Consider the following 26,455-nt stretch of genomic DNA (forward strand, 5'->3'; position numbering starts at 1 on the left):
ATAATCACTTACACGGAAGATATTTTTAAAAAATAACTTATTATTGCAACATCAACGTATGAAGGGTTTACATAAGCAGTTAATTAGAAAATATATAATACAATAAATGTATTGGAAAAAATATCAGTCAATGATAAAATTGGATCCACAAAAGCAAGAAACAACATCTTCATAATTCATAAAAAGTAAACGCCACAATTATACACATCTGAACGAAATGATATAAACATATAGTGTATAAATAAAAGTGACGGCAAAGCCCGTATATGACTAATTAAAACGAAATAATACAAAAGAGAAAACGAAAAATACCAAAAAAAACAAGAAAGTGCCAACTACACCATAACCCACGCAATGCGTGGGGAAGCACCTAGTGATAACAAACCTTTTACTTTTTCTCTCTTCATCACTAAGTACCTTCTTTTTATCTGGTAATGCAAAAGCTTTTCCCAATCCACTTTGTGACACACACAAATCTGTTGACATTACAAAAGAACAATCTTTACTTCTGTCTTTTGCCTTTTTTTTTTTCCCTTCTACTACTTTGACACTACTAATAGGTTCATGCACTGATTTGGAGTCACACATTTTCTTTTTTTTTTTTAATAAAATTTGGAGTCACACATTTTCCTTTTGCTCTTTATGTTTTTCTTTTCTCTATCCTTTATTGGAAAATTCATTTTAATTGTTTAGTATTTTGTTGTCACAAGATTCAGATAAATTGGCCACAGCTCTGCCACTAGTCAGTCAATCGAGTTGAATTTTCGAATATTCATAAGAAACAAACATATTAAAGCATTAATATTCTCTCAGTTATTCGTGAGACGGGGATGTTGAAACGTTCCAACATATAAGACAAATAATCCATAGTTTTTTATATCGATACTCAAAAATGAATTACTCATATTTTTATGAATTTTTTTTTTTTTTTTTACTTGGAGTTTATGTTTTGTTTTTTAGCCCAACGGAATGTATTCATGTGATAGGTCACATAAAGAAATATTAAAACTAAAACATGTCCAAAATAGAGAGGTACATTTTGTAGCTAGCAAATAACGTTTCCTACCTAATAAAGCTTTTTAGCTAAAAATAAGGGCGACGTACCATTTGATCTACGAAAGCAAATGATACTATTAGTTTAGACTTTTATATTTTATATATTCCATGTATCAAACAGGAATAAGACCGATTTAAATATATGAATATCGATCCAGACAACTAACATCTAACTACTACTATAATAAGTTAATGGAAATGTGCCCCACTCGTATTTTAAATTTGTAGCTGTAAAGACAAAATATGTATATGACATTTTTTTTTTTCTCATAACTCCGAAGTGATCCTAAAATATTTCTAGGCCCAAAGATTAATCTCCTGGAATCGGAAAAATATATATGACATTTTCCATTTATTCATCTTTGTTTACTATCTTTTGTTTTCTCATCGTTTTCATATCTAAGGTTTTTTACTTGTGTCAAAAATAATCAAAAGATTCTCTCATCTGAGTCACATAATAACTGTTGTAGTTAAAGATTAAAACATAATAGCACCTAAAAATGCTATCAAGTTCAAGTATTGTTACATGTCAAACTCGGGCACTAAAAAGATCGATTTCGTTATCACATTTAATGTCCGCAACAAGACCGAAATAACACAATATGAGCATGTCGCGTCGGTCCACCTCTAAAGTAAATTGTAGTACAAGATGTGATGATTACACCATTAGACCAATTTAGAACAAAATCCGAAAAAGCAAAAATGACCACTACTAATCAGGGAGAAAGTCAACTATGAATATCGAATAACAACATAACTTAAAAATTTACACAGTTGTAAAATTGATTTCCGTATTTAAAAGTCGAAAGCAACATAACGAAAACAACCTTTTTTCTTTTAACATCACACAATTAGTCAATTACTATAGTCTCATAACACCTTTTTCCCCCTAGGATTCCTCTAAATAATTATAGATGTTGCTGCCGATTACCGAATCATCTTAAAAGGGTTCTGCGTCACAAACACCGTGCGTAGACAAATAATCATGTGCTAATTAAGTTGCTTATTGCTGCCATCATTAATTTCTTCTACCAAATTTCATAATTCAAAATGCACAAAACTAACTAAAAGAAACAAAGCATTGAATTGTTCTATATTTAGAATTCGTATATATGGATGAGAGACTAAAAACAAGCAAACAATAATATTTCGTTCAAGTATGTACGTACGTACGTTACGGACCATGTGCTAAAACTACTATACATGTACACCTATTAATGAGTGTGTAGAGAGATAGATGATAGTATGATACCATTTAGGCCTGGGCAAAATACCCGGATCCGAATATCCGATCCAAAAAATCCGATCCAAATCTGTATCCGAAATTGTAAAATACCCGAACAGGTTCTAAATCTCTAAATCCAAAAACCCAAATTCGAATCCGATCCGAACCGAGATCCGAACGGGTATCCGAATATACCAATATTATTAATATCTAGTAGTAATATATTAGTAATATTTATAATTTTAATAAGTGTTCAAAATATTCATATTTTTAGATATTTTTGACAATTTGAAGTATTTAAACTGTTTATTAGTAAATTTGGGTAGAAAATACTCTAAATTTTTAGATATATTGCGTATTATTGAATAATTTAGACTAAATTAGATACTAAAATTTTGAGTTTTGTGAACTTCGGGTAATCCGAATCCGAACCCAAAATACCCGAACCGAATCCGATCCGAACCCGAAGTCTAGAAATATCCGAACGGGTCCTATACCTCTAAACCCGAAAATCCGAAAACCCAAAATACCCGAACCGAACCCGAACGGGTACCCGAATGCCATGCCTTATTACCATTCACCATTGCCAGCTCGTCTCACGATGATTACACAACACAAAACGAGATTACTACTATTATATGATTCTGCAAAATTCTTTTGTGGGTTCGTGCTCACATGCGTTTTTGCTATTACCCAAGCATATTCTATTTTTATTTTATTTTAATTCTATTTAGACAGCTAAAAATATCAATGTTTTACATTGCTTAATGTCAAATTTCTTTTTTTTTTCCTCAAAATTACATAAACAATAATCAAAATTATTAATAATCCCAAGAATTCATTTTTCTTCTTTTCTTCAACTACTTTTAGAAAGGTGATCAACAACTAAAAGAAGAACACATAATATAATTAACTTTGAAGTTGGAAAAAAAAAACTCTCAATAAAAATAATGAGATATAAATTAAATCAGCTGTTAAATAAATAAAATAAAAACGAGATAAAAAAATCATATTTATCTCTCTCTCTCTCTCCACCGTCGTTCCCATTGATTGATTAGTCTTCTTCTTCTTCTTCTCTCTCTCTATTTCTCTCTCTTAAGAGCCGATGATAAACGACGGCGGTTATCACCGGAACTGAGGGAAGTTAGCTGGACATGGCGGGTGAAGATGTTTCGAGAAATTTCCGAGCTTTGGTGGAGAACGCAGACCGGAAATTCGCGAGAGTTCGCGATCTCCCAACGTTTGGAAGAGCACAGAGTCACTACTTCCACAAGGTATTCAAAGCTTATATGAAGCTATGGAATTATCAGCAATCTCACAGGTCGAAGCTGGTCGAGTCCGGTTTAAACCGATGTGAAATCGGCGAGATCGCGAGCCGGATTGGTCAGCTTTACTTTAGTCAGTACATGAGGACTAGTGAAGCTAGGTTCCTTCTTGAGTCTTATGTCTTCTACGAAGCGATTTTTAGGAGGAGGTACTTTGAAGGAGAAGCTCAGGAGGGGAAAGATCTTGGTGCTCGTTTCAAGGAGTTACGTTTCTATGCGAGGTTTTTGCTTGTTTCTTTGATTGTGGATCGGAAAGATATGGTTTTGCACTTGGCTGAGAAGCTTAGGGTTTTGGTTGATGACAGCAAATCTAATTTCAGGGTATTTATTTATTTCCGATCTGCCCTTTTTGTTACATTTTGTGAAAAGTCTCTATTTTTATCTGTGTGTGTGTGTGTTGATGGATTTGAGGATGTTCTTGTGTGTGTGTAGGAGACAAACTTTAAGGAGTGGAGGCTAGTTGTGCAAGAGATCACTAGGTTTATACAATCTGATACAGACTTAACTTATGTCAGGCCTCTACGTTACTGTGCAATGCTTGATTCTTATCCAGCTTCTCAGACATATCTAGCTCGGTTTCACGCTAAGAAATTGTTCAAGTTTCGTGATGCTCTCTTGGCAAGCTATCACCGTAATGAGGTGACCAAAGCTGGTTATATTTTTGTTTGGAACCTAGATTTTCAACTCTGTTGCCTTGATAAATAATCATTATATTGATGTGGATTCTCAGGTGAAATATGCTGAAGTCACGTTGGATACTTATAGAATGATGCAGTGTTTAGAATGGGAACCCAGTGGATCTTTTTACCAAAAAAAGCCTGTTGAAACGAAGGAGAATGGTTTTGTGATTGATCACACTTTAACCTCTGGGCTTATAGATATGAAGTTAGCTGCTGATATGGCTGATCCAACATTACCTCCTAATCCTAGGAAAGCAATTCTTTATCGCCCCTCAGTATCCCACTTGCTAGCGGTGAGTTTTATTTGTACCACATAGAAAATCTGCAGGACTTGTTGATATATCGATAGACAGGAGTGTGTCCATCCATTATGTTTAAGTTTTTTTCTCGTGATATATCTACAGGTCTTGGCAATGATTTGTGATGAGCTTTCTCCAGAGTGCGTGATGCTTATATATTTGTCAGCTTCAGGTTAGTTTTCTTCTTGTTTATCACTGGAACTTTGAAGGTTGGTAATTTGTTTTTATGATGCTGCAACATCAATGATATTGGTTATTAATATCCAGGTGGTCCTGCTCGTGAAAATGTTGCGCAACCAGAGAACTCTGTTGGTTCAAGCAGAACATCAAAAAGTAAGCTGCTTGCTCGAGCCTCCCAAGAACAGAAAAGTTACAAGTCAGAACCACATAGTAATGGAAAAATGTTGTCTGGTGATTATTATGAGGATCATCTCTGGTTAGGTCCTAGAGGAGGCTCTGGTAAGTCTTTTTCTTTTGGAATAATAATAACATTTTAGTATGTCTCGAAAGAGCAGACTTTTCTAATTCACTGTCTCGTCTTGGTTCAGGCTCAAACAACCTTTACCCTGGTGACCTAATCCCTTTTACACGAAAACCGCTTTTCTTGATCATTGATAGCGACACTAGCCGTGCATTCAAGGCAGGTTTGTCATAACTTAGTGCATCGTTTTCTCTGGAGAGTCTAAATAGTTTCTCTCGAGTCACTGTGCGATATTTGCTGATGGATTGTTATAAAATAAAAATAAAAACTCCAGGTTCTGAGTGGAGCAGAGAGAGGCGAGCCTGTTGCTATGCTTCTTTCACCTCTGAAGCCATCATTCGAGAACCCATCTACTGATGATACGGACGCACTCAACGGAAGTCAGTTTACCTTTTTCTTAACAGCACCTTTACAAGCATTCAGTCAAATGCTGGGCCTCTCAAACTCAAACCCCGACCCGGTTAGCATTTGTTATTTGAAATACCATAAATGAACCAAACTTTTTAGTGCGGCATGCCTCTTTACATTTCTTATCACAATCATCAGGAAGTTTATGATGAAGCAGAGAGCATACTTTCTGCTTCCTTCTCAGAGTGGGAAACGATTCTGTTGACTTCCAAAGTCTTGAATCTTGTCTGGGCACAAGTCTTGCCTGATCCATTCTTGAGACGGCTGATTCTAAGGTGAGTATATTCTCAAAAGTTCTCGGAAACGAAACCTCACGAAGCATGGGCTCATCTGAAATGTCGCCTTGTTATATTATTTGTGTAGATTCATATTCTGCCGGTCTGTACTCACATCCTTCAGCCGCACAGAGGATGATGATGACCCGTATTTACCTCAGTGCCACCCGAACCTCCCAGAGCTGCTCTCACCGGTATCAAAACCGGTGCAGTCCTCAGTACAACGACTAGCTGATCACTTGGGTGTAGCCAAATCTTTCCACTTCAACAAGACATAAATTTAGAGAAAAATCCCATGAGCCTAGGTTGTTTGTTCGTTTTTTAAATTATATATAGAAAAAGTCTGTATTTTTTTTTTTTAGGGTATAAAGAAAAGAGAATTGTAATTTGGGGAGTTTAATTTTTTATTTTGATTTGATGATTCTTTTTAGTTTTTGGTCCTTTTGTAAAAGAAGATTAGAGAACAAGGGGTAATAATATCATTAGTCTCTTCTTTAGGATGATGGGTTTGCTGCTGCTTTTGTGTATGAGGAGAGAGACTTAACAATATATTTGTGCATTGCGTAAAAGAGAGTGTGGTCTATTTGTTCTTTCGCATTTTTCATAATCATCTATTTTAAAATTTTGTGATAATGATTTGAGTCTTTGATCTAAGAAGAACCAAGTAAAAAGATGGAAGCTTTACCTAACAGAAGAAAGATGCCAGATTAAATCCTAGCCGTCAAATACTAAAGAAAGTTAGTTATCTCTATGAGATTGGATCGTAGCCGTTGAGTCCAAATTTTTGTTTGCTGTCTTTTCTAGTTCTACGACCTGTCTCTGTCCGTAGTGGAAAGAGAGGAGGAAGAAAGAAACCTGGAGATTTCGAGGTGAGTTTTGCAGAGAATTGGATAATTCGATAGGGTTTAGGGTTTTAGTTCTTCGATTAGAGGATTAGGGTTGTAATTGCCTCTCATCATCATTCGTCAACGACAATTTCAATTCGACTCTGATTAGATTTTTTTTGATTTTGAGCTCCAGTTATTAGTTTGATAGGTAAAGGATGGGCAAAGGAGGAGCTAAGAAGCATACAAACACTCAAGGAGGAGGAGGAGGACCTAATCTCAAATCCGTACTAAGACATGATCACTTGAAAAATCTCGCCCTCTGGTCTTCCGCCGGAGATACTCCCATCCCCTCTCTTGCTTCCTTGTTCGGTCGACGTCTCGCTGCCGCTACTGATCCTGATCTCGTCGTCTCTTGCCAAAGGTACCTCTTTTAGGGTTTTCTTATCATAGACTACAATTTTGGAATGTGAAACCGCCAGATTAGTTAGGTTTTTTTTTTTGGTTTAGAATCTTGAAATGTCATTGTTCTGTGTTTAGATTCCTTAATGTTTTTACAAAGAGAGGATCTTTATGAATTTAAATGTTATGTAATGATGATTCCAAGTAGGTGTGAGACCATACTTAAGCCAGGCTTTAATTGCGATGTCAGAATCGACAAGGTTTCTTCTAAGCAGAAGAAGAAAGGAAGAACCAGGTGCAACAAGTCTAACATCTGTTTGCCTCAGAACAATGTTGTTTACCATTGCAATTTCTGTTCTCACCGGAACCTTAAGAGAGGTACTGTGAAAGGTCAGATGAAAGAGATTTACCCTTTCAAGCAGAAAGCTCCTCGTCCTAATAAGATCAATCAAGAGATGACAGTGATGCCTCAAAGTAACATGCTTTCTTCTTCACCTGTGAGAAGTGTCGAGAAAGATCAGGTGGAGGAGGTGAATACACCGAAGCCGCCGATGATGCTTACTCTGGATAGGGATAAGAGGATACGAAAATCCAAGAGTAAGAAACCGATTGAGTCTCAAAGTGTTGCGGAGAAAACAGTTGGTGGATCAAATCAGAGGAAGATAAAACCATGGACAGGTATGAAAGAGATAGCTGAGACTAACAAGACTTCTTCTAGAACAAACTTAAGGATACCTTTTCTCTTGTGATCTGTCTGTTATATTTGGATATGTATAGTATATATTATCCCCTTTTGTGCAACTTTTTATACAGTGATGAGTCTTGATATACTTTTTCCCTTTAAACTTTGAAATGTTTTGATGATCTTTATTACAAGTGAAATCATAGTTCCCAACCAATCATCCATTCGGTTAACTATGACAGTCTCACAATTAATCCACAAAACAACCGAGTTAATAAAATAATGTTTTAAAAGTTAATAAAATAATGTATTTTAAAAGTGGACCAAGCTGTTGGACTGCCACTAGAGGCTAGAGCTGTGTTCTGTTGGAAGTGTAAGTAAAAAAAAAAAAGAAGCTTTTTTTACCCAAAATATGAAAGATATACCAGATTGAATCGTAGCCGTCAAATACTAAAACGCAAAGGCTAAAGAAAAGGTGTCTCCATGAGATTTGATCGTAGCCATTGAGTCCCAAATTTTGCTGTCTTTTTTTAGTTCTTCTACGACCTGTCTGTCCGTAGAGGAGAGAGGAGGAAGAAACCTGGAGATTTCGAGGTGAGTTTGCAGAGAATTGGATAATAATTCGATATGGTTGGGGTTTTTTAGTTCTTCGATTAGATGATTAGGGTTGTAAATTGCCTCTCATCATCATCATCGTCAACGACAACTTCAATTCGACTCTGATTAGATATTTTTTTGATTTTGAGCTCCAGTTATTAGTTTGATAGGTTTTTAAATCTTGATTTCTAATTTTTCAATTGCAGCAGATAGGCACTTAAAATCTCGAGAAACTCAGATAGAGATCCTTGGTTTTTGAAGACCCTAGTTTCTACCATGTTGTTAACATTGAGAGCTTCTTTTGTGCTGCCTATAACGACCTTAAAGCCTCGTTTTTTATACAACATTCCGCACCATTATCACCATATCGATTTCTGCAAGTCCTCCCCATTATTAAAGAGTAGAAGAACATATGCTCAAAATGACGACTCTTCTTCTTCTTCTACTGGTGGTGGTGGAAACAGACCGGTTAGTAGTAGCGATGATGATTCGACCAAGAAAGACCAATTTGGTGGTTTCAGTTTCAAGTGGAGGGAGCTGTTGAATCCGGATCAGGACAACTTTGTTGCTGTTGCGTTAGCTGGGGTATTGACTTGGGCTAGCCTTCAAGTCTTGTCTCAGCTTTTCTTCATCTCTTTCGCTATCCTTGTCGCTGCTCTCAAGTATTCTTTTATTGCTGCTCTACTCATTTTCATTCTCGTCACTCTCCTCTAGCTTACTGTTTTCTTTGTACCAGTACAGAGACATGAATGTGTACACTTGAGTCACAGGTTTGAATTCTAACTGTGGTTTCATACATTTAACGTTTGTACTCGCTTCTATGAAGAATGTCTCAAAAGAAACAGTTCCAAAAATCTCAAAGTTAACACCTTTATATGATCCAAACTCGAAGAAACACATTAACGAGAATCAAAATCAATCAAAGTTATTTCATTTAGACTTTTATTATTAAGCTTATTACGATCAAGAACAATAATAATAGAACCATAGTATCTTTTATATCATCAAAACCTTAGACCCCCCTAAAGAAGATAAGATTGAAAAAANTACTTTTTAGAAGATTTCTTCTTCGAGCTAACAGCAACAACTTCAGGTTTAGGATACTTCTCAGCTTCACTTGGATCTAACCACTTGAGAGGATGACGATTAAAGCAAGGCCAATTTGGTATAGTGATCAGAGTCGTGAGAACTACACCTCCAGCGTAGATCAACATCATCGTCCTAAACGACTCCGTTGCGTAACCAACAACGAACGCCACAACCGCTGCGATCAGAAGCAAGATCTGCATTAACTGCTCCGCCAATTTCTGCCCTTGCCAATCCATATCTGTCAAAAAAAAAAAAAAAAAAAACCAAAATTACAATCAAATTGAATCTAGATACAACAAATTTTGAATAGTACAGATCGATTTCGTCGGAAAATCTATACCTGGAAAACGAAAACGATTTCGGATCTCTGTTTCTTCTCGAACGGAAGTTGGATTTGGGGAAGAAGAAGAAGAAGAAGAAGAAGACGACTACGAAATTTCGGTTTAATACTAAACCGAAAAGTTTGACTGATGCAACCAAATTTAATGTACAGTATGTAACGCAACCAATCGGATTTTCGTAATGAATGGGCCTTATCTTTAAGCCCATGTCAGTCGATACAGGACACAAACTTTTTTTTTTCGCAAATCGTCTCCACCGACGAGTTCAGGCCGTCTCCGTCTCGTCTTTTATAACCAAGCCATCATCTCTGCTTCGTCCTTTCGTCTCTCTCGTGGCTTCCCTGATTAGACGGCCACTGAGCGGATTAAAGTTCGATCAGACGCTTCTACAAGTAATGGAATAGTTATAGTCTTGATTTCTTTTAGAGAATTGCAAAAGCTTAGGTTGAAATTTTGACAGATTCTGTGAGTTTGCTTTTACCCAATAATGAAAGCTATAATAAGCTTCAATGGAGCTCATGGTTTGGTTATATTGAACTGTACACTTTTTATCTATGCCTTCAGTTCTAAACATTTTCGAAATTTGATCATGTATTTGTATTTTCACAAGCATAATCAATAAAACTTAAAATGTTTCTTCTTCATCTGTTTGTGTTTGTGTTTGTTCAATAAGTTTGTTTGTGATTTGTGTTTTGTTTGTGTTTGTTGAATCAGTTTGTTTTTGAATAGGATCAATTAATATGCTCTTTGATCACAGCTGACTTTGAGGGCCTTTGTTTTTTTTTTTCTTTTTTTTTTTTTTGTAACTATTCTTCACTGTTGTGGATTTTTTTGTGAAGCTTCTTCTTCTTCTTCTTCTGAGCGAGCTCGCTTCACGAACAAGACGAACAAGGAGGATCTTCAGATCATTTGCTCGTTTCTGGTGACTCGGTGTTTCAAGGTACCTTAGTTTCTATTTCTTCTTCTGAATAATCTGACGTAATGCTTTGTTCTTTTTCTTTGTTGGAGCTGAATCTGAGTTGGATTCACATTATCTTTTGGATTTTGATTCCTGATAGTGTTTAACCCAATCTTAGGGCCATTTTTCGCAACCGCAACTAGCTCATCATCATGTTGACGGCCCTCCGATCTCGTTGCTCCTCTCTTCTTCAAGATCAATCATGGAAACTAGCTTTATCTTCTGCTCCGAATCGCATCTTAGCCTCCGGAGCCAAAGACGTCTCAGAGATTCTCACGCTTCCCGAAGTGGAGAAAATACTCGCCGACCTGAAAGCTGATAACGTTACGGTGGTTCCAACTCACAATCACTGTTTCTGGGCCCGATTACATGGTCGTCGCCACCGGAAGATCCGATTGGCACTTAAAAAACATCGCTCAAGCATTAGTCTATAAAGTACACACGTCTTCCATCTTCCGAGAATTGAAATTGACCTTTGATGGATAATGATTAGCTCTGTTTTGTGAAAACGTTTTGATATGATAAAAGAGTGATCCAATGGTTTTCTTGTATTGCTCTTCACAGACCAAGCAAAAGCAGAAAGGCGCCAAACATATAATGCTGCCTTCTGTGCAAGGGTACGATAGCAAGTGGGTTGTCATAGACTACGGTTCGTGTGTGTTCATGTTTCTATCTACACAAAGTGTTCATTTTTATATTTCGTTGGATGTAATTCTCCGGATACCCTGTAGGAAAGTTTGTAGTCCATGCACTCGATGAGAAGGCCAGGATTTATTTCAATTTGGAAAGCCTTTGGACTGCTGAAACATCTGGTACTGCTGATTCTTCTCATCTTCAGGTAAACAAATCGCTTAATTTTGTGGTGATCAGTGAATAAAAAAAGCTGAAACATTGATCTTGGGTTTGTGTCTTTTTACATCATCTGAACACGGGGGTGGAGATTGTATTAGGAAGTATGTCCTTTAATTTTAAATTGTTATGTCTCCTTGATGCTACCTTGGTATGAGGATATGGGGAAGGACTGTCTCTTGTTTGAGTAGTTAATTGAACCTAAGCCAGTTATTAGATAGCATCCCCCATATGTGACTTCATGCTTCTCTTGCTATTATAGAATCTATTTTAGGATTGATTTACATATAGCTTCTGATTTGTTGAAGCTCTTTAGGATTGAGGTATTATTCTATTTTTGTTTATCTGCTCATGACAAAACAATTGAGTAGTGTATAATGCTTTGGTATTATCGTCTTTATTGATTATATTGAAGCCTTTTTTTCTTTTTTGGGTTGTTGTTGTTGTTGTAGGATCTTCAAAACGCTTTTGTAAAGGTTAGACCAATAAACAATTCGAAAAGGAAACCGGCGAAAGTGAGTTTTTGATTCTGTTCGATGGACATACAATCTTCTCAAATGGTGTGGTGTTCTTACAATCTTGCGGGAACGGTGACGCCTGTAAGCAGATGGAAACGTTGTCGAACTTGTACAGGATCTCGCTAGAGAAACATAGCATTAGCTGGCATGATTCCTTCAACCGCAACAGCCTGAAAAAGAAAAGAGAATATGAAACTATATACTGTATGACAATTAACATGCAATTTCAAGAACAAATTAGCTTTAGAAATTCAAAATATCCAGTTATTAAATGGCACAAAACAGAGTGTACCAACCTACCTTGGAAAGTGCCTGACTGATCACAATTTTCCCACAGCCATAAGCACAAGGAATGGCACAGGTTCCGCCACGAATAGAAGTGGGGAGAGGGCATCAAGGACACGCTGCCAACAGGAAAAGAAAGCAATCAACAATACACATCTTCAATTGACTATCACCGTTGTCAAAAAAAAGTTAATTGAGTAGTTACCTGCTCAGTGAGTAGAGGAGGAATATCAACAGAAAGCTTTAATGCAACTGGCCTAGGCGTACACAAGCCAGCTCTGACATATTAACAACCAACAAATTTAATAAATGAACCAAAAGAAGTAGCGATAAGAAAATACGTTGCAAACCTGAAACATGGCGAAAGATTATGGCAGGAGCCCTTGCAACGCCACCAACATGAGATGAAACTACTAATTGTAAGAAGGAACCTCCACAAAACTAAATCAACAATAACAAAACGACAAGTAATTAATTAGTAACATGTAACTAGAAAGAAAAGAACAAGAAGACGACTATTAAACCGAAAAGTTTGACTGATGCAACCAATTTAATGTACCGTATGTAACGGGCAACCAATCGGATTTTCGTAATGAATGGGCCTTATCTTTAAGCCCACATTAATTTAACTGTCGGCCTAAATGAAATCGGAACGGTTCAATTAACCACGATCCGCGACGTTTCGTATTCAACCAATAAGAATCGAGTAATGTAGCCCTGGCGATCCTCAACAAACCTGTAGAGCTAAATCTGGACCGTTGATTGCGTTCAAGAAAACACATGTTGTGGTATTTTAACCCGCACGATTAGACAACATGAGAAACACATTGATGAGCGATACTAACCGTCCGATTATTAAATCTGCCTTTGCCATCGTTGCCTATAAATTAATATCGAGAGCCATACACGCGTGAAGACTGTCATTGTTAACAAAAACTTTTTTCGAGATCGAAGCTCTTATCTGAAAATTCGGAGAAGCTAGAGAGGTTTCTGAGGTACGATTCATAGATTCCCTTTGATTTTCCCGGAAAATTTCTTTCGTTTGATCTTTAAACAGCTGTAATCGTTCGGTTGCTCGTATGAGATTAGTTTCTATTCGTAGCCATTATCTTGTTTCTTCGCCGTCGAATCATCTGGATTTAGGTTTTAAGGTTAGGGAGATGAATCGATTCGCCAGATTTGAGTATTAGGTTGTTTCTTTGGGTGGAATCATTTGCTTCCTCTTTAATTCTCGGTAGTTTTCACCGATGTAATTAGATTATTCGTATTCGTCGTCTCTTGTAGATTAGGGTTTCTGTTTTCTTGATTATGCGATTTACAATTGGGGATTTGTTTTGGTTTTGTGTTGATCTTACGATACATTCTTGCAATTGAAATACTTTGATTCTAATTTTTTTTTTATTTTGATGAACAGATGGCTCGTACTAAGCAAACAGCTCGTAAGTCTACTGGAGGAAAGGCTCCTAGGAAGCAGCTTGCTACAAAGGTTAGCTCTCACATGTGATCTGAGTTTGTTTTGATGAACACATTTCAGGATTTGTTCTAATTGGTTATTGTTTTCTTTCAATTTAAGGCTGCACGTAAGTCTGCGCCAACCACTGGAGGAGTTAAGAAGCCCCATCGTTACCGTCCTGGAACTGTTGCTCTTCGGTATGCATTCTGTTTTTTTTTCCACAAATATGATTGTGTTTTTTCTTTGTTGTTATCTTAGTTGACCTAACTTTGTGTTTCTTGTTCTTGATTAACAGTGAAATCCGTAAGTACCAGAAGAGTACTGAGTTGCTGATCAGGAAGCTCCCTTTCCAGAGGCTTGTTCGTGAGATTGCCCAGGACTTCAAGGTAATGAATGTGGTGCTTATGAGTCTATTGAATCTGAAAAATATGTGTTTTGGATATCGGTGATATTATATTTACCTTCGTTATGTTCATTGTTATAACCTTATTATGTGCTTTTCTCTATGAATGCAGACTGATCTGCGTTTCCAGAGCCATGCTGTGCTTGCACTCCAGGAGGCTGCAGAAGCATACCTTGTTGGTCTCTTTGAGGATACTAACCTCTGCGCCATCCATGCCAAACGTGTCACCATAATGCCAAAAGACATTCAACTTGCACGCAGGATCAGAGGAGAGCGTGCTTAAGTGTGATGGAGAAGGTGGACGGATTATGTGAATGTGGAGGGTTTTCTAAATAGATAGTTGGAATTAGATAATGGGCTTTAAAAGCTTTCGGTTGTAGGAGACTTGAATACAATGGTGGTTGGCTTTTTTTTCTTCTTCTTTACTCGTTCTTATGATTTGCTTGTGTTCTTACTTTAGCCTACGTTTTGTGGTGTGTATTGCTTTCTTCTTTGGCAATATCAAACGCCTTTTGTTGTTGAAAAGACATATTGATATGTTAAAGTTTCTGACTTTTGTTTCATCTGATTCCGTTCATTATAAATATGTTTGATTTGTATTATCAAACTAGCTTTGTGTTTCAAAGTTTGATTCGATTATAAACAATTTCAACATTCACGAAACTGGTAATCCGCGTGACACCTAAAATATTCAATCGTAGCCGTTGGGGATGAGTTAAGAAAACACAATGTGCAAATGTTTTGACCGTCGGATTAAGGATGCAAGAAAGCACAAAAGGAGCGTATCGTGAGAAGAGAACACACTTTGGTAGGCAGGCAGGACAACCCTTATAAATAAACCCAATTCAACCGCATTGTGACCACAACCACTACTTACAATCATCTGCTATTACTGCTTTTGTGAGTGACGAAGGACAAAAAAGACATAACAAAACAGAAGTCAGCTCAAGCGACGAAGAGGTACGATTTGGGATTAGGGTACTAGCTCTCGTTCATTAAATTTCTTTGTTATTGCCTCTATGATCTGATCGTCACGACAATTGAGTTTTGGGTTTTGTCCCGTTCCGGTTTGAAAAAACAAATCTCCGCCTTTCAAATTTGTTGCATATACATGTTAAGATCGAGTCTGGTCGCTTAGTTTTCAGATCAACACTTAATAATCGTTCGTTTGTTTCTTGCTTCATTGTTCTGTGTCACTGATCTGTCTTGTGTGCGATTGTCAATTGCATAGTTGTGTTTTGAAAAATTAGGGTTTGTTAGTCGAATTTTTTCCTCCGGCTTGATAAAAGATTCATCATTGTTAGGGTTTTCGGTTTCCCCCAATTTCTTCATCAAATTAGGTGTTTATAATCTTCAATTGACTGTTTAGTTTCTTGTGAATACGTTCGCAGAGATGGCTCGTACCAAGCAAACCGCTCGTAAGTCCACCGGAGGAAAAGCTCCAAGGAAGCAACTTGCTACTAAGGTTCCTTGTTCTTTCTTTGTCTCTCTCTCTCTCTCTCTTTGTCCTCAAAATTGTACCTTTTGATTGTCATAATCGAGTTTGATCTTCTTTTATATTCAACACAGGCTGCTCGTAAATCTGCACCAACCACTGGTGGAGTCAAGAAACCACATCGTTACCGTCCTGGAACTGTTGCTCTCCGGTTTGTCCCTCCCTTGTTCGATTCTTCTTCAGTCTTTAAAAGTTAATCTAAACAGCAAATTGTGTGGTTTAATAATATTCTCCTAAATCTTGTTTTTGGGTTTTCAGTGAAATCCGTAAGTACCAGAAGAGTACTGAGTTGCTGATCAGGAAACTCCCATTCCAGAGGCTAGTCCGTGAGATTGCTCAAGATTTCAAAACTGATTTGCGTTTCCAGAGCCATGCTGTCTTAGCTCTCCAGGAAGCTGCTGAAGCATACCTTGTTGGTCTCTTTGAAGACACTAACCTCTGCGCCATTCACGCCAAGCGTGTCACCATTATGCCTAAGGATATTCAGTTGGCTCGTCGTATCAGAGGTGAACGCGCTTAAGAACCTCCTCCTACCCAAGAAAAAAACCGATCAAGGTTTATTAACTTCGCTCTGCGGATTTGATTTCATGATTGATTGGTCTACTACTAGTTTTTTTTCTTTCTCGCAATTGCTGTGTTTTTTTCTTCTTAATTTCGGGTATGTAGTAGGGAAAAAACCAAATTAGTAGTAACAAGTCTGCAATCTTGTGTTCTTTTAAGCTTATATGTGTATTGCTTTTAACTCTTTGTTAAATTATTATGTTTTTCTTAACTCAGTTTGTCACCATTACTTTCTCTTCAAAGGTCTTAATGGTTGGTTTTTTTTTTTTTGTGGATTTGTTGAAACTTTCTAAAACAATTGGATTGTGGACGATATAATTGGACGGTCCTCAACAAAACAACCCCTTAAAAAAAGGAAGATACGTTCCTAAACCATTTTAAGAACCAAATTTTCTTTATTTTGACCAATATAGATTTCGTTTTCCTTTTTTTGCAACCTCTTAAATATATTCTAAGTCAATCAAAAACCCATTACCTAAAACGTCCTCTTTTCTTTTTTTTTCTTTGTTCTGCATTTCTCAGAAACTCTGAATAAGAAGACATCAAATGGGAGAAGTAGATGAGAAACCGTCGTCCATTGATGTAGCTTCTCCGAGGTATTCATCTACCAAAGTTGCCGATATCGATACAGAGCTTTACAAGATGATGAAAGCTTCCCTTGAGAGCAGAGACAATGAAGTCGTTTCTTTAAAAGCCGAGTTATTGAAGAAAAGTACGTTGATGAAGAATCTTGAAGCTGAGGTGGAGAAAAGTAAAGAGTTAGAGAAGCAACTTCTTGATTCCTTTGAAGAGAAATCAAGAGAGTTAGAGGAAACAAAAGCTTTGGTTGAAGAATCCAAGGTAGAGATCGCTTCTTTGAAAGAGAGAATAGATACATCTTACAATAGCCAAGATTCTAGCGAGGACGAAGACGAAGATGATAGTTCTGTTCAGGATTTTGATATCGAGTCTATAAAGATTGAGATGGAATCAACCAAGGAGAGTCTCGCAAAGGCTCACGAGGCTGCAGAAGCTTCCTCTTTGAAGGTATCTGATTTGTTAGAAGAGATTAAATCGGTTAAGAACGAGCTTCAATCAGCGACTGATGCAGAGATGACGAGCAAGAAAGCAATGGATGATTTGGCATTGGCTTTGAAAGAGGTGGCTACTGATTGTAGCCAAGCCAAGGAGAAGCTTGTGACTGCGGAAACAGAGCTCGAGGCTTCGAGGTTGGAGTCTCAGCAATGGAAAGAGAAACATGAGGAAGTGAGGAAAGAAGCTGAACTGCTCAAGAACACGAGCGAGAGACTTAGGATTGAAGCAGAGGAATCACTTTTGGCTTGGAATGGGAAAGAGTCTGTGTTTGTGAGTTGCATAAAGAGAGGAGAAGACGAGAAGAACTCACTTCTTGATGAGAACAATAGATTGCTTGAAGCTCTTGTTGCTGCTGAGAATCTGAGCAAGAAGGCTAAAGATGAGAATCATAAGGTTAGAGATATACTTAAACAAGCCATTAACGAAGCTAATGTAGCGAAAGAAGCAGCAGGGATCGCTAGAGCTGAGAATTCGAATCTAAAAGATGCCTTGTTGGATAAGGAAGATGAACTTGAATTCGCTTTGAAGGAGATCGAGAGGGTGAAGGTTAATGAAGCTTTGGCTAATGACAATGTAAAGAAGTTGAAGAAGCTGTTGTCTGAAATAGAGGTAGCTATGGAGGAAGAGAAACACAGAAGCTTGAGCAGACAAGAGTCGTTGCACAAGGATGTAGAAGTTGTTGTTGAGAAGAAGATTGAGGAGAAGGAGAAGAAGGAACATAGCGAGAAGAAGGAAGAGAAGAAAGAGAACAAGAAGGAGAAGAAAGAGAGTAAGAAGGAGAAGAAAGAACATAGCGAGAAGAAGGAAGAGAAGGAGAAGAAAGAGCAGACACATCAGAACCACATTGATAAGAAGATGATTGGGAAAACTTGTAGTTTCAGTATCATGAAGCTCGGTCATCACAACTACAACCATAGCAAGCACAACAAAGAAACAGCAGTAGTAGAGGAAGAGATCACAAAAGCCTCAAACGGTGGGAACCATCATCAACAAGAGAACAGTGATGGAAGTGGTGAAGGAAGCTCTCCAAGTTCAGATTCTTATCTATTCAAAGGTTCAATCTTTGACGTAGCGGAGACGCCACATGCGCAGACGCATCACAAGAGGAGATCATCGTGTACGTTTTTGGAAGAAGTAGAGACGATGAATCCAGAGGATCTGGAGAATTTGGATGGGAATCATTTAGAAGAAGGAGAGTTGAACGACAAAGGAGCAGTAGCAAGGAAGAAGAAGGCATTTATACGTAGGTTTGGTGATCTTCTGGTTAGGAGGAAGAGTTTAAGTTTCTCACACAAGAAAGAGTCCTCCACTGATTCACAAGATAAGCAGCAGCAACCACAGACTCCTCCGTCTCCGTCTCCGCCACTATTACCGCCCATGTCTCCTGAGCCCTGAAGAGCATTGTTTTTTTTATATGTTTTTTTGTGATACGTCATTGTTGTGTTTTCTTCTACTACATACAGCTTTTGAGGTTTGCAGGAATTTTATTGTGTGTACATATTTTTTCTTTGTAATAAAGATTGGTTTGATCATTTTGATCTTTGCAGTTATTTATGTCTTCATTCAATTGTTGACATTCTGGTCGAACCGGTTTGGTTATTTAGAAATTCCCGGATTGCGGTGGAGACGCAAATTTCGAATTATTTAATTTCTCGTTAGAAGGAGGCCTTACAATACGAAGGCTTATCAATTTTGTTTAGATTTCCTTACCTCTTTTCACTATTTATATGGGCCGTATCTGTAGGAGAAAACTTTTTCGAATTTTTCTTTAAACTTTTATCATATAAACCAAAAAAAAAAAAAAAGACTGAGCAAGGTCAGACAATGTGGTAAAGGTGTCCATACGTGCAACTTTACAACATAAAGATTTTGATACACAAAAAAAGAGTTCAACTTTATTCGAATATCGAAAGTGAAGTTCAGTTCCATTTATTTCATTCTTAATTTATATTGTTATGCAAATATAAGAAGAAACTATATATATCTTGAAAATATATATTTTGCCAAATTTACTTTCGAATTCTCTAGTGCGAGTTCTTTTATTGTTTTTTAATCAATCCTTTTGCCTTATGTTTTGTGATTCTAGCTTTATATGTCTATTTATGCTAATAAAATTGACATCCTTTTACTCGCATTTAGCCAAATTTCAAAAGCGAAATGTAATGCATATTGTGGGGAAAAGGTATGCAAGATTCCAACATATCAAGAAAAAAAAAAAAAGTAATAATAATAAAGAAAATATTGATGGGAAAAATCATAATGGTTTGAAATGCATAATACTCTTTCTAATAATAGCAACCAAAATGTGGGGACACTAATGTTATCACCCAACCATTCAACGGTGATGGGCTTTTACATCACGGCCCAATCTTCACCATCCACGTAACCCACACGCCTGACGCACGGACACCACTTCCACTTGGCATGTAGGTTTGTCACTTGCTTTCTATTTCCCACGTGTACGTTTATTACGAGGCCACGTACATCATTGTTTTGTTTTTCTTTAAAAAATTGTAGTATATCAAAGCATTGACTTCTTGACCTATTTTTATATCTATATCATATGTGTCTTCCATAAGTTGGTGATGTAGTTTCATCTGAAAGATATATATCTCAAGTCTTAACAACATAATATTTTAGAATAACATATGAAGGATATATATTTTTTCCTTGAGTATCGAAAGAGATCATTGAGAGAGGATTTGTTTTAAGCTTATTTGAAAAAGAGATTTGTTTGAATCATCATGATTCATAAATATAGTATCCGACTATACTATATACATATACGCATTCTATATCTACACAACAACGATAAAATCAAACAAGGAAACATTATGGGGTGCGACTATAAACGGATTATCTATCTAGTTAAAACTTAAAAGTTATTGATTAATTAATCTGAGAAATGAAAGTAAGACGCTTAAGCAATAAACCGATTACACACAACAGAAAAGAAAAAAGAACAAAAAAAACACAAAGATCAGATAATGATTAGCGCACACGTAATAATTTTGGAGTCCTACATTTTCTAATAGTTTGTTTAAGAAACATTTTAATTTTATTTTTCTGGCTTTTAGCTTATGATTATTTAGCCGTTGACCTGTTATTCCGGTCGACATCTAATTTGTAATACTATAAAATAAGAAGCTCATTTATTAATTTATGTATACAGGAGTATTTTAATTGTTATATACTTATATATATATATATATATATACAGTATGAGTTTGTTTTTCATTGGGTTGCGGAAAAGGATTAAAAATCTAAAAATGTGGGCCATTATTTCTTTCTTTATTTCGTTGCTAAAGAAAAATGAGGTTTTTTTTTTAATTTAAAATAGGTAAGTTTGGTAGAATACTTCATTTTAAAAGTGAGAATATATACTAAAAATGGGTAATCGCATTTACTCAGTCAGGTATTAACTTTTCATTCCCTATGATAAAGATTAGTGATGGAATTATTTTATTGTGAATATGTGTTTGACAATAAGTAAAATTTGACAAACAATAAAATAGCGACGAAGAGAGACAACATGAATTGAAACTGGCTTTGCTTTGCGAGTTACACAACACAACTTCACCTTGTTCCTGTCCTTGTTGTAACTTGTTCATGTGTGCTATATTTTGAGAGAGGAAAACCACGTGTCAAATGGGCCTATTTTGGACAATATTATTGACGGCCCAATAGTATCGTGGACCCATAAAGGTAGTTAGTTGGTGCTGACTGTATATGTATGTACTGTGTGTGTATAAATATGGTATTAACGTAGACTGAACCATAAGAAAAGAAAAAAAGCTTAAACTCTCTCTCTCTCTCTCGCATATCTCGCTTTTAATAAACCTCGAAAGAATAATAAAAAGAGAAGAGGAGGAAGCAAAAAAAACGACATAGTTTTGTTAGAGACATAGAACCAACCCCACAAACAAAATATTCTCTTTTTTGCTCTGTTCTTTGATCCGAGTCCGAGACCATCCATCAATGGAGAGATACGACATCTTAAGAGATCTTGGCTCCGGTAACTTTGGAGTTGCCAAGCTTGTCAGAGAAAAATCCAACGGAGAGTTTTACGCCGTTAAATACATCGAGAGAGGCCTTAAGGTTTTTTTCTTATCTTTTTGTCTATCACACGAGTTTGTTAATATGAAACTGGTCTCTTTCTTTCTCATCTGGATTTTTGTTCTGTTTTTAGAAATCAATTTTTAATTATAATATCATCAAAATGGGTTTTATACAGATTGATGAACATGTTCAAAGAGAGATCATCAACCACAGAGACTTGAAGCATCGTAATATCATCCGATTTAAAGAGGTATGTTATCTATATGATAAAGAGGTTTGAATAAAAACCAACAAAACAAAAGAAAAAATATATATATATCAAATTCATCAGCCGAAAATATTGTTCGAAACTTGGTTACTGATATATTTTTGTTTTCTCCGCTACAAAAGAAGAACTGGCGAGTAGATTTTGGATCATGTAATTAAGTTCCGACGCATGGTTAAAATAAAATTAGATATTTTCTGGTCATGTAATTTATGCCGCCGTATCATGGTTAGACTTTGGACCTCTTCTAAGGGAATGTATTATATTTCGCTTTTAATAGTATGTCCCATTCTCCAACGGTCCAAATTCGAGTTTCATTTATATGACACCGTATGTTAATATATATATATATATATAAATATAGCCACGGCATTGAAAATTATTCAATTACAAATTGTACAAAGATTATATAAAAATAGAAACAATCGGTAGGTCGTCTCGATCTTGAGGAAAATATTTAAAAAACAATTATGATANGTGTTGGCTTCTAATGTCTAATTTTTGTTTTGTTTTGTTTTGTTTTGCAGGTTTTTGTGACACCAACACATCTTGCAATAGTAATGGAGTATGCAGCAGGCGGTGAACTTTTCGAAAGAATTTGCAATGCCGGTCGATTCAGCGAAGACGAAGTATATAACTTAATTCATCATTAACGACGATTTAAAATTGATATCGTGGTTAATTGTAGTATTATTGATTGATTACGTACTTTTTGCTCATTATTATTTTAGGCAAGATATTATTTCAAACAACTGATCTCGGGAGTTAGCTATTGTCACGCTATGGTACGTATATTTAACTACGTTATTCTTATCTGAATGAAATCCCCAGTGGTTATATAATAATATTAAGTAACTGGAACTTTTTTTTTTTTATTGCAGCAAATATGTCATAGAGACCTTAAGCTTGAGAATACACTCTTAGATGGGAGCCCGTCGTCGCAGCTCAAAATTTGCGATTTTGGATACTCGAAGGTAAATAGAATAATAATATTTTACACATTTAGTTTAAGTAGTATTCATTGTTTTTAAAAAAAAAAACACTAATGATTTTAACAATTTTTTTCCTCTTTGTTTCTTAAACGTAGTCATCAGTTTTACACTCTCAGCCAAAATCGACCGTGGGAACGCCGGCTTACGTTGCCCCGGAGGTCTTGTCCCGGAAAGAATATAATGGAAAGGTACATATTAAATTGTTTAACCCTTAAAATAATATAGACTGATTAAACAAATTAACAACATCAACTTGTTTGATAAAGAAGTCATAAAATTTTGATTTAAAATAATATGTAGATTGCAGATGTGTGGTCGTGTGGGGTGACCTTGTATGTAATGTTAGTTGGTGCTTATCCTTTTGAAGATCCCGAAGATCCAAGAAACATTAGAAAAACCATTCAGGTACTGAAAGATTACAATTTAAATCAAACGTTCTTTCCACTAATTAAATAAAAACTTTTTGCTAATCTTTTTCTTGGTCAATAACAATTTTTTTTTTACTATATTGTCATATATATAAATATAAGAATAATACTAATAGTTAAATGTTAGCAATTAATGTATACCTAATTTACAGAGGATATTAAGTGTACATTACGCCATACCGGATTACGTTAGGATTTCAGCCGAGTGCAAGCATCTCTTATCTCGTATCTTCGTGGCTGACCCCGATAAGGTAATTAAACAACACCCTAACCAATTACAAATGTAAATTACCACACCGGTTAGGATTGACTACTGCTTTTGGAAACTGGAAAACCAAAACATTCAAACCGAAATCCGGATTGTTGAATACCATGTTAATATATACATTTTTTCCAATTTGATGCCATGATAGAGAATAACTGTACCGGAAATCGAAAAGCACCCGTGGTTCTTGAAGGGTCCTCTAGTTGTGCCGTTGGAGGAGAAATCTGATAACGGAGTGGAAGATGAAGAAGAAGAAGAAGAAGAAAAGTGTCGACAGAGTGTTGAAGAGATAGTGAAGATAATAGAGGAAGCAAGAAAGGGAGTGAATGGTATGAATACTAATGGTGGATTAGGTTTGATAGATGGGAGCATGGATCTTGATGAAATTGATGATGCTGATATTTATGACGATGTTGATGATGATGATGATGATGAGAGAAATGGTGATTTCGTATGTGCTCTATGATTTCATTTACATTCATGCAGTTGTGTGTATGGGCATGCATTTATATTATATGTATGCTGGTTGAGAATACCCGAACCATCTTGTGTTGCATGTTTGTATAATTAAGTGGAAATAATTCACCCCCAATCAATTTATATAAAAAGTATAAGATTTGTGTGGGTCATTTGATTTATGTATATTTCCATCACTTCACTTTTATTTTTTACAGTTATTTTTGTGTTATTATGGCCCCTACCTTTTCTTTAGTTATATAATCCAAAGAGATATATATATGTATAATTTTCATTTTGCACTTTAAAATATAATCCAAAGATATACGTAACTGGGTCTTCTGATTCCGAGACTAATCTGCATATCCTTCAAATATTTAAGGTGGCTAAGTGTCTATATCAGTTTTTACTTTTTCATTAATGAAGTGTGTATATCAGTTAAAAAAATCAATTTCTTTAATTATTGTAATACAACGAAACTAATTAATCTCTTTATAGCTCCAACAGTTTATTGTAATTTGATCTTTTGCTTATTTATTGGTAGGGCTACATATAAATAGTATAATAAGAGGCTACTAGGCCACGAACATATTTTCACTTTTCTACATTTTATTTGTATAATCACGTGAGACAAAACACTCCAACCAACATCCATGTGTTTAGAATATTTAATTTTATGGGGTCAAATAGAGCAAGTAAATTTAAAAATTGCTATATGAAGAAATATAACATTTAACATGCATGCATATCCTTAAAACGTTACAATTAATATATGATAATTAATATACATATAGTGGGATAGAGCCATAGTGGCTAACAAATCCAAGTGATATATATGGTAGATGAAATTTGAGTGGCTCAATACTAATGATTCCATGACATAATGTAAATCGCCCATACTAACGACCAAACATTAGGTCCATGACGATACTCTCTTGCATTTTAATATATACAAAATACAATAATGCCTCATTATATTATAAAAATAAGCCAAGTATTCTATAAAAAAATTAAAATTTTATAATTTCATAATTTCAAAGTAAACTTGTATGCTAAAATTTATACAATTTGATTTATGAAATTTCTAACGATCAAATGCTAAATGTCAAGTGATAGAAGAAACTTATACCAAAAAAAAAAAAAGTGATAGAAGAAATTGACCATGTTTGATGGGCTGAAATTGTTTTTGTTGGGCTTTGTGTAGGTTAACTAATATATATCTCTTCCCAATCCAATAGGTTAACTAGACCAACCTTTTTGTTTTTGTTGGGCTTTGTGTAGGTTAACTAATACCGTTATTAGTATTATTAGATTTGACTGTTTATAAATACTTTTATTACGCTCAGGTAGAGAAATCTCATAATCAGTTCACAAAAGCTTCTTCAGAGAGCCTTTGTAACAAATACATTGAATTAGACAAATAGCCAATAATTATATAGAAATGAAAAAAAAAGAGATAAAACCATATTCTGTAATTCAAAAATTTTTGTGATCACTACTAAGTACTAACCAGTTTTAGATTTTTATTTCGTAAATTTTGTAAAATCTATAAACATGCTTCTTCTTNAAAAAAAAAAAAAAATAATTGTAGAAAAATAAAATTATAAGCACGCGTGACGCGCCTAATATATGCGCGTATGATTAATTTCAAACGTATTCTTTTCCATTAAAATGTTTTTTTTTTTTTTTTTTTAAATAAAATAAAAATCTATTAAACCTTCTGAAAAACCCAGCCATCGTTGCGACATCGCCGGCGAAAAAACAAAAAAACTCGGCGACGGAAACAAACAAAGATGGGAAGAAGAGGGAGACGACACAGAGGTACGTCGAATAGAAATCAAATCGAAAAGAGTAGAGAGAATATTCAAAAACCCCTCAAATCCGATGATGCTTCCAACTTCCAAAAGCCAATCTGGTCAAATCTTGATTTCGAGGAGTATTACAAGGTAGTAAGGTACTATAACTTTATACTAAGAAATCTAGAAATCTTGCTCCCTAAACAACAACATTGTGTATTGTTCTTTCTTGTTGTGTCTTTAAGGAGCAAAGGATAGTGAAAGCAGAAGAGTGGGATTCGTTTATGGAGACTCTTCGTAAGCCATTGCCTGCTGCTTTCAGAGTTAATTCCAAGTATGTATGCTTTAGTTTATCTCCATCCTTGAATCTTTAAACAGTTTCATCATCATTCTTGGTTTAATGTTTTTTACTTCTTTAGTGGTCAATTTTGCGATGATCTTCGACTCAAGTTAGAGAATGATTTCATGAACTCTTCAGGCTGAGGTATACATATTTCATTGAATCTTGTGTTTTTTTTTTTTGTTTTTGTATTATTTTGTATAATTCTCAAAAGTTGGATTCTTTGCCTTTTTTTACTTAGGCTGTAGAGAGTGGTGAATTGGAGGCTATCAAGCCTTTGCCTTGGTACCCTAATAATCTTGCTTGGCATTCTAATTTTTCACGCAAAGAGATTAGGAAAAACCAGACACTTGAGAGGTACACAACTTTGTTTCTCATGCCATGCCAGTTGCTTCAAAACATGTATTCAATTCCATTGTCTTACTTGTTTGAGTTCATGCTCTCTTCTAGTTATTTTAGCCTTTTCTATTGGGGTCTTATTCAGGTTCCATGAGTTTCTAAAGTTAGAAACTGAAGTTGGCAACATGACCAGGCAAGAGTCAGTTAGCATGGTATGGTAGTGTGTAACATTCTT

At 35.7% G+C, this 26,455-nt stretch overlaps 7 protein-coding genes, 1 long non-coding RNA gene and 2 pseudogenes across 14 annotated transcripts; 8 read left to right on the plus strand and 2 right to left on the minus strand.

Moving 5' to 3' along the window:
* LOC109124736 (protein SCAI homolog) lies at window positions 3,316–6,265 on the plus strand. 2 transcript variants are annotated; one of them, XM_010448267.2, is made up of 9 exons: window positions 3,316–3,927; window positions 4,039–4,245; window positions 4,337–4,579; window positions 4,691–4,757; window positions 4,853–5,044; window positions 5,134–5,225; window positions 5,341–5,526; window positions 5,613–5,749; window positions 5,838–6,265. In XM_010448267.2, exons 1-9 carry the CDS (start codon window positions 3,436–3,438, stop codon window positions 6,025–6,027), a joined length of 1,806 nt encoding a protein of 601 aa, XP_010446569.1. In that variant the 5' UTR covers window positions 3,316–3,435; the 3' UTR covers window positions 6,028–6,265. The 2 variants fall into 2 exon arrangements, with proteins under 2 accessions (XP_010446569.1, XP_019089669.1); XM_019234124.1 differs by lacking the exons at window positions 5,613–5,749; window positions 5,838–6,265 and having other exon boundaries at window positions 5,134–5,229; window positions 5,341–5,504.
* LOC104729334 lies at window positions 6,430–7,803 on the plus strand. Of its 3 annotated transcripts, none has more exons than XM_010448272.2 (3): window positions 6,430–6,618; window positions 6,770–6,997; window positions 7,184–7,803. In XM_010448272.2, the coding sequence occupies exons 2-3, from the start codon at window positions 6,792–6,794 to the stop codon at window positions 7,722–7,724; spliced, it is 747 nt and encodes a 248-aa protein (XP_010446574.1). In that variant the 5' UTR covers window positions 6,430–6,618; window positions 6,770–6,791; the 3' UTR covers window positions 7,725–7,803. The 3 variants fall into 3 exon arrangements, with proteins under 3 accessions (XP_010446574.1, XP_010446575.1, XP_019089670.1); XM_010448273.2 differs by having other exon boundaries at window positions 6,777–6,997; XM_019234125.1 differs by having other exon boundaries at window positions 6,785–6,997.
* LOC104729333 lies at window positions 6,598–9,300 on the plus strand. 4 transcript variants are annotated; one of them, XM_010448270.1, is made up of 2 exons: window positions 6,598–6,618; window positions 8,461–9,300. In XM_010448270.1, exon 2 carries the CDS (start codon window positions 8,531–8,533, stop codon window positions 8,966–8,968), a length of 438 nt encoding a protein of 145 aa, XP_010446572.1. In that variant the 5' UTR covers window positions 6,598–6,618; window positions 8,461–8,530; the 3' UTR covers window positions 8,969–9,300. The 4 variants fall into 4 exon arrangements, with proteins under 4 accessions (XP_010446572.1, XP_010446573.1, XP_010446571.1 ...); XM_010448271.1 differs by having other exon boundaries at window positions 8,464–9,300; XM_010448269.2 differs by lacking the exon at window positions 6,598–6,618 and adding an exon at window positions 8,080–8,251 and having other exon boundaries at window positions 8,464–9,057.
* LOC109127890 (probable signal peptidase complex subunit 1) lies at window positions 9,277–9,804 on the minus strand. The gene is made up of 2 exons (XM_019233448.1): window positions 9,684–9,804; window positions 9,277–9,581 (listed from the first exon to the last, which is right to left on the minus strand). Exon 2 carries the CDS (start codon window positions 9,577–9,579, stop codon window positions 9,277–9,279), a length of 303 nt encoding a protein of 100 aa, XP_019088993.1. The 5' UTR covers window positions 9,580–9,581; window positions 9,684–9,804.
* On the plus strand, window positions 10,762–12,266 carry LOC104729336 (annotated as a pseudogene).
* On the minus strand, window positions 12,093–12,796 carry LOC104729335. Its single transcript, XR_758250.2, has 4 exons — window positions 12,645–12,796; window positions 12,500–12,572; window positions 12,310–12,413; window positions 12,093–12,179 (listed from the first exon to the last, which is right to left on the minus strand). It is a non-coding gene; the product is annotated as an uncharacterized LOC104729335 (long non-coding RNA).
* Window positions 13,181–16,417, plus strand: LOC104729337 (histone H3-like centromeric protein CSE4). Its single transcript, XM_010448275.2, has 8 exons — window positions 13,181–13,289; window positions 13,709–13,780; window positions 13,868–13,944; window positions 14,043–14,133; window positions 14,263–14,430; window positions 15,520–15,615; window positions 15,720–15,796; window positions 15,904–16,417. Exons 2-8 carry the CDS (start codon window positions 13,709–13,711, stop codon window positions 16,163–16,165), a joined length of 843 nt encoding a protein of 280 aa, XP_010446577.2. The 5' UTR covers window positions 13,181–13,289; the 3' UTR covers window positions 16,166–16,417.
* LOC104729339 (WEB family protein At5g16730, chloroplastic-like) lies at window positions 16,529–18,812 on the plus strand. Its single transcript, XM_010448277.1, has one exon. The coding sequence runs from the start codon at window positions 16,753–16,755 to the stop codon at window positions 18,673–18,675; it is 1,923 nt and encodes a 640-aa protein (XP_010446579.1). The 5' UTR covers window positions 16,529–16,752; the 3' UTR covers window positions 18,676–18,812.
* On the plus strand, window positions 21,059–23,933 carry LOC104729340 (serine/threonine-protein kinase SRK2F-like). The gene is made up of 9 exons (XM_010448278.1): window positions 21,059–21,378; window positions 21,515–21,589; window positions 22,132–22,233; window positions 22,336–22,389; window positions 22,486–22,578; window positions 22,692–22,784; window positions 22,897–23,001; window positions 23,177–23,275; window positions 23,438–23,933. Exons 1-9 carry the CDS (start codon window positions 21,259–21,261, stop codon window positions 23,753–23,755), a joined length of 1,059 nt encoding a protein of 352 aa, XP_010446580.1. The 5' UTR covers window positions 21,059–21,258; the 3' UTR covers window positions 23,756–23,933.
* Window positions 25,464–26,455, plus strand: part of LOC104729342 — a 7,351-nt pseudogene continuing 6,359 nt past the window's right edge.

Source organism: Camelina sativa, chromosome 12 (genome assembly GCF_000633955.1).
Source record: "Camelina sativa cultivar DH55 chromosome 12, Cs, whole genome shotgun sequence".
Lineage (NCBI taxonomy): Eukaryota > Viridiplantae > Streptophyta > Magnoliopsida > Brassicales > Brassicaceae > Camelina > Camelina sativa.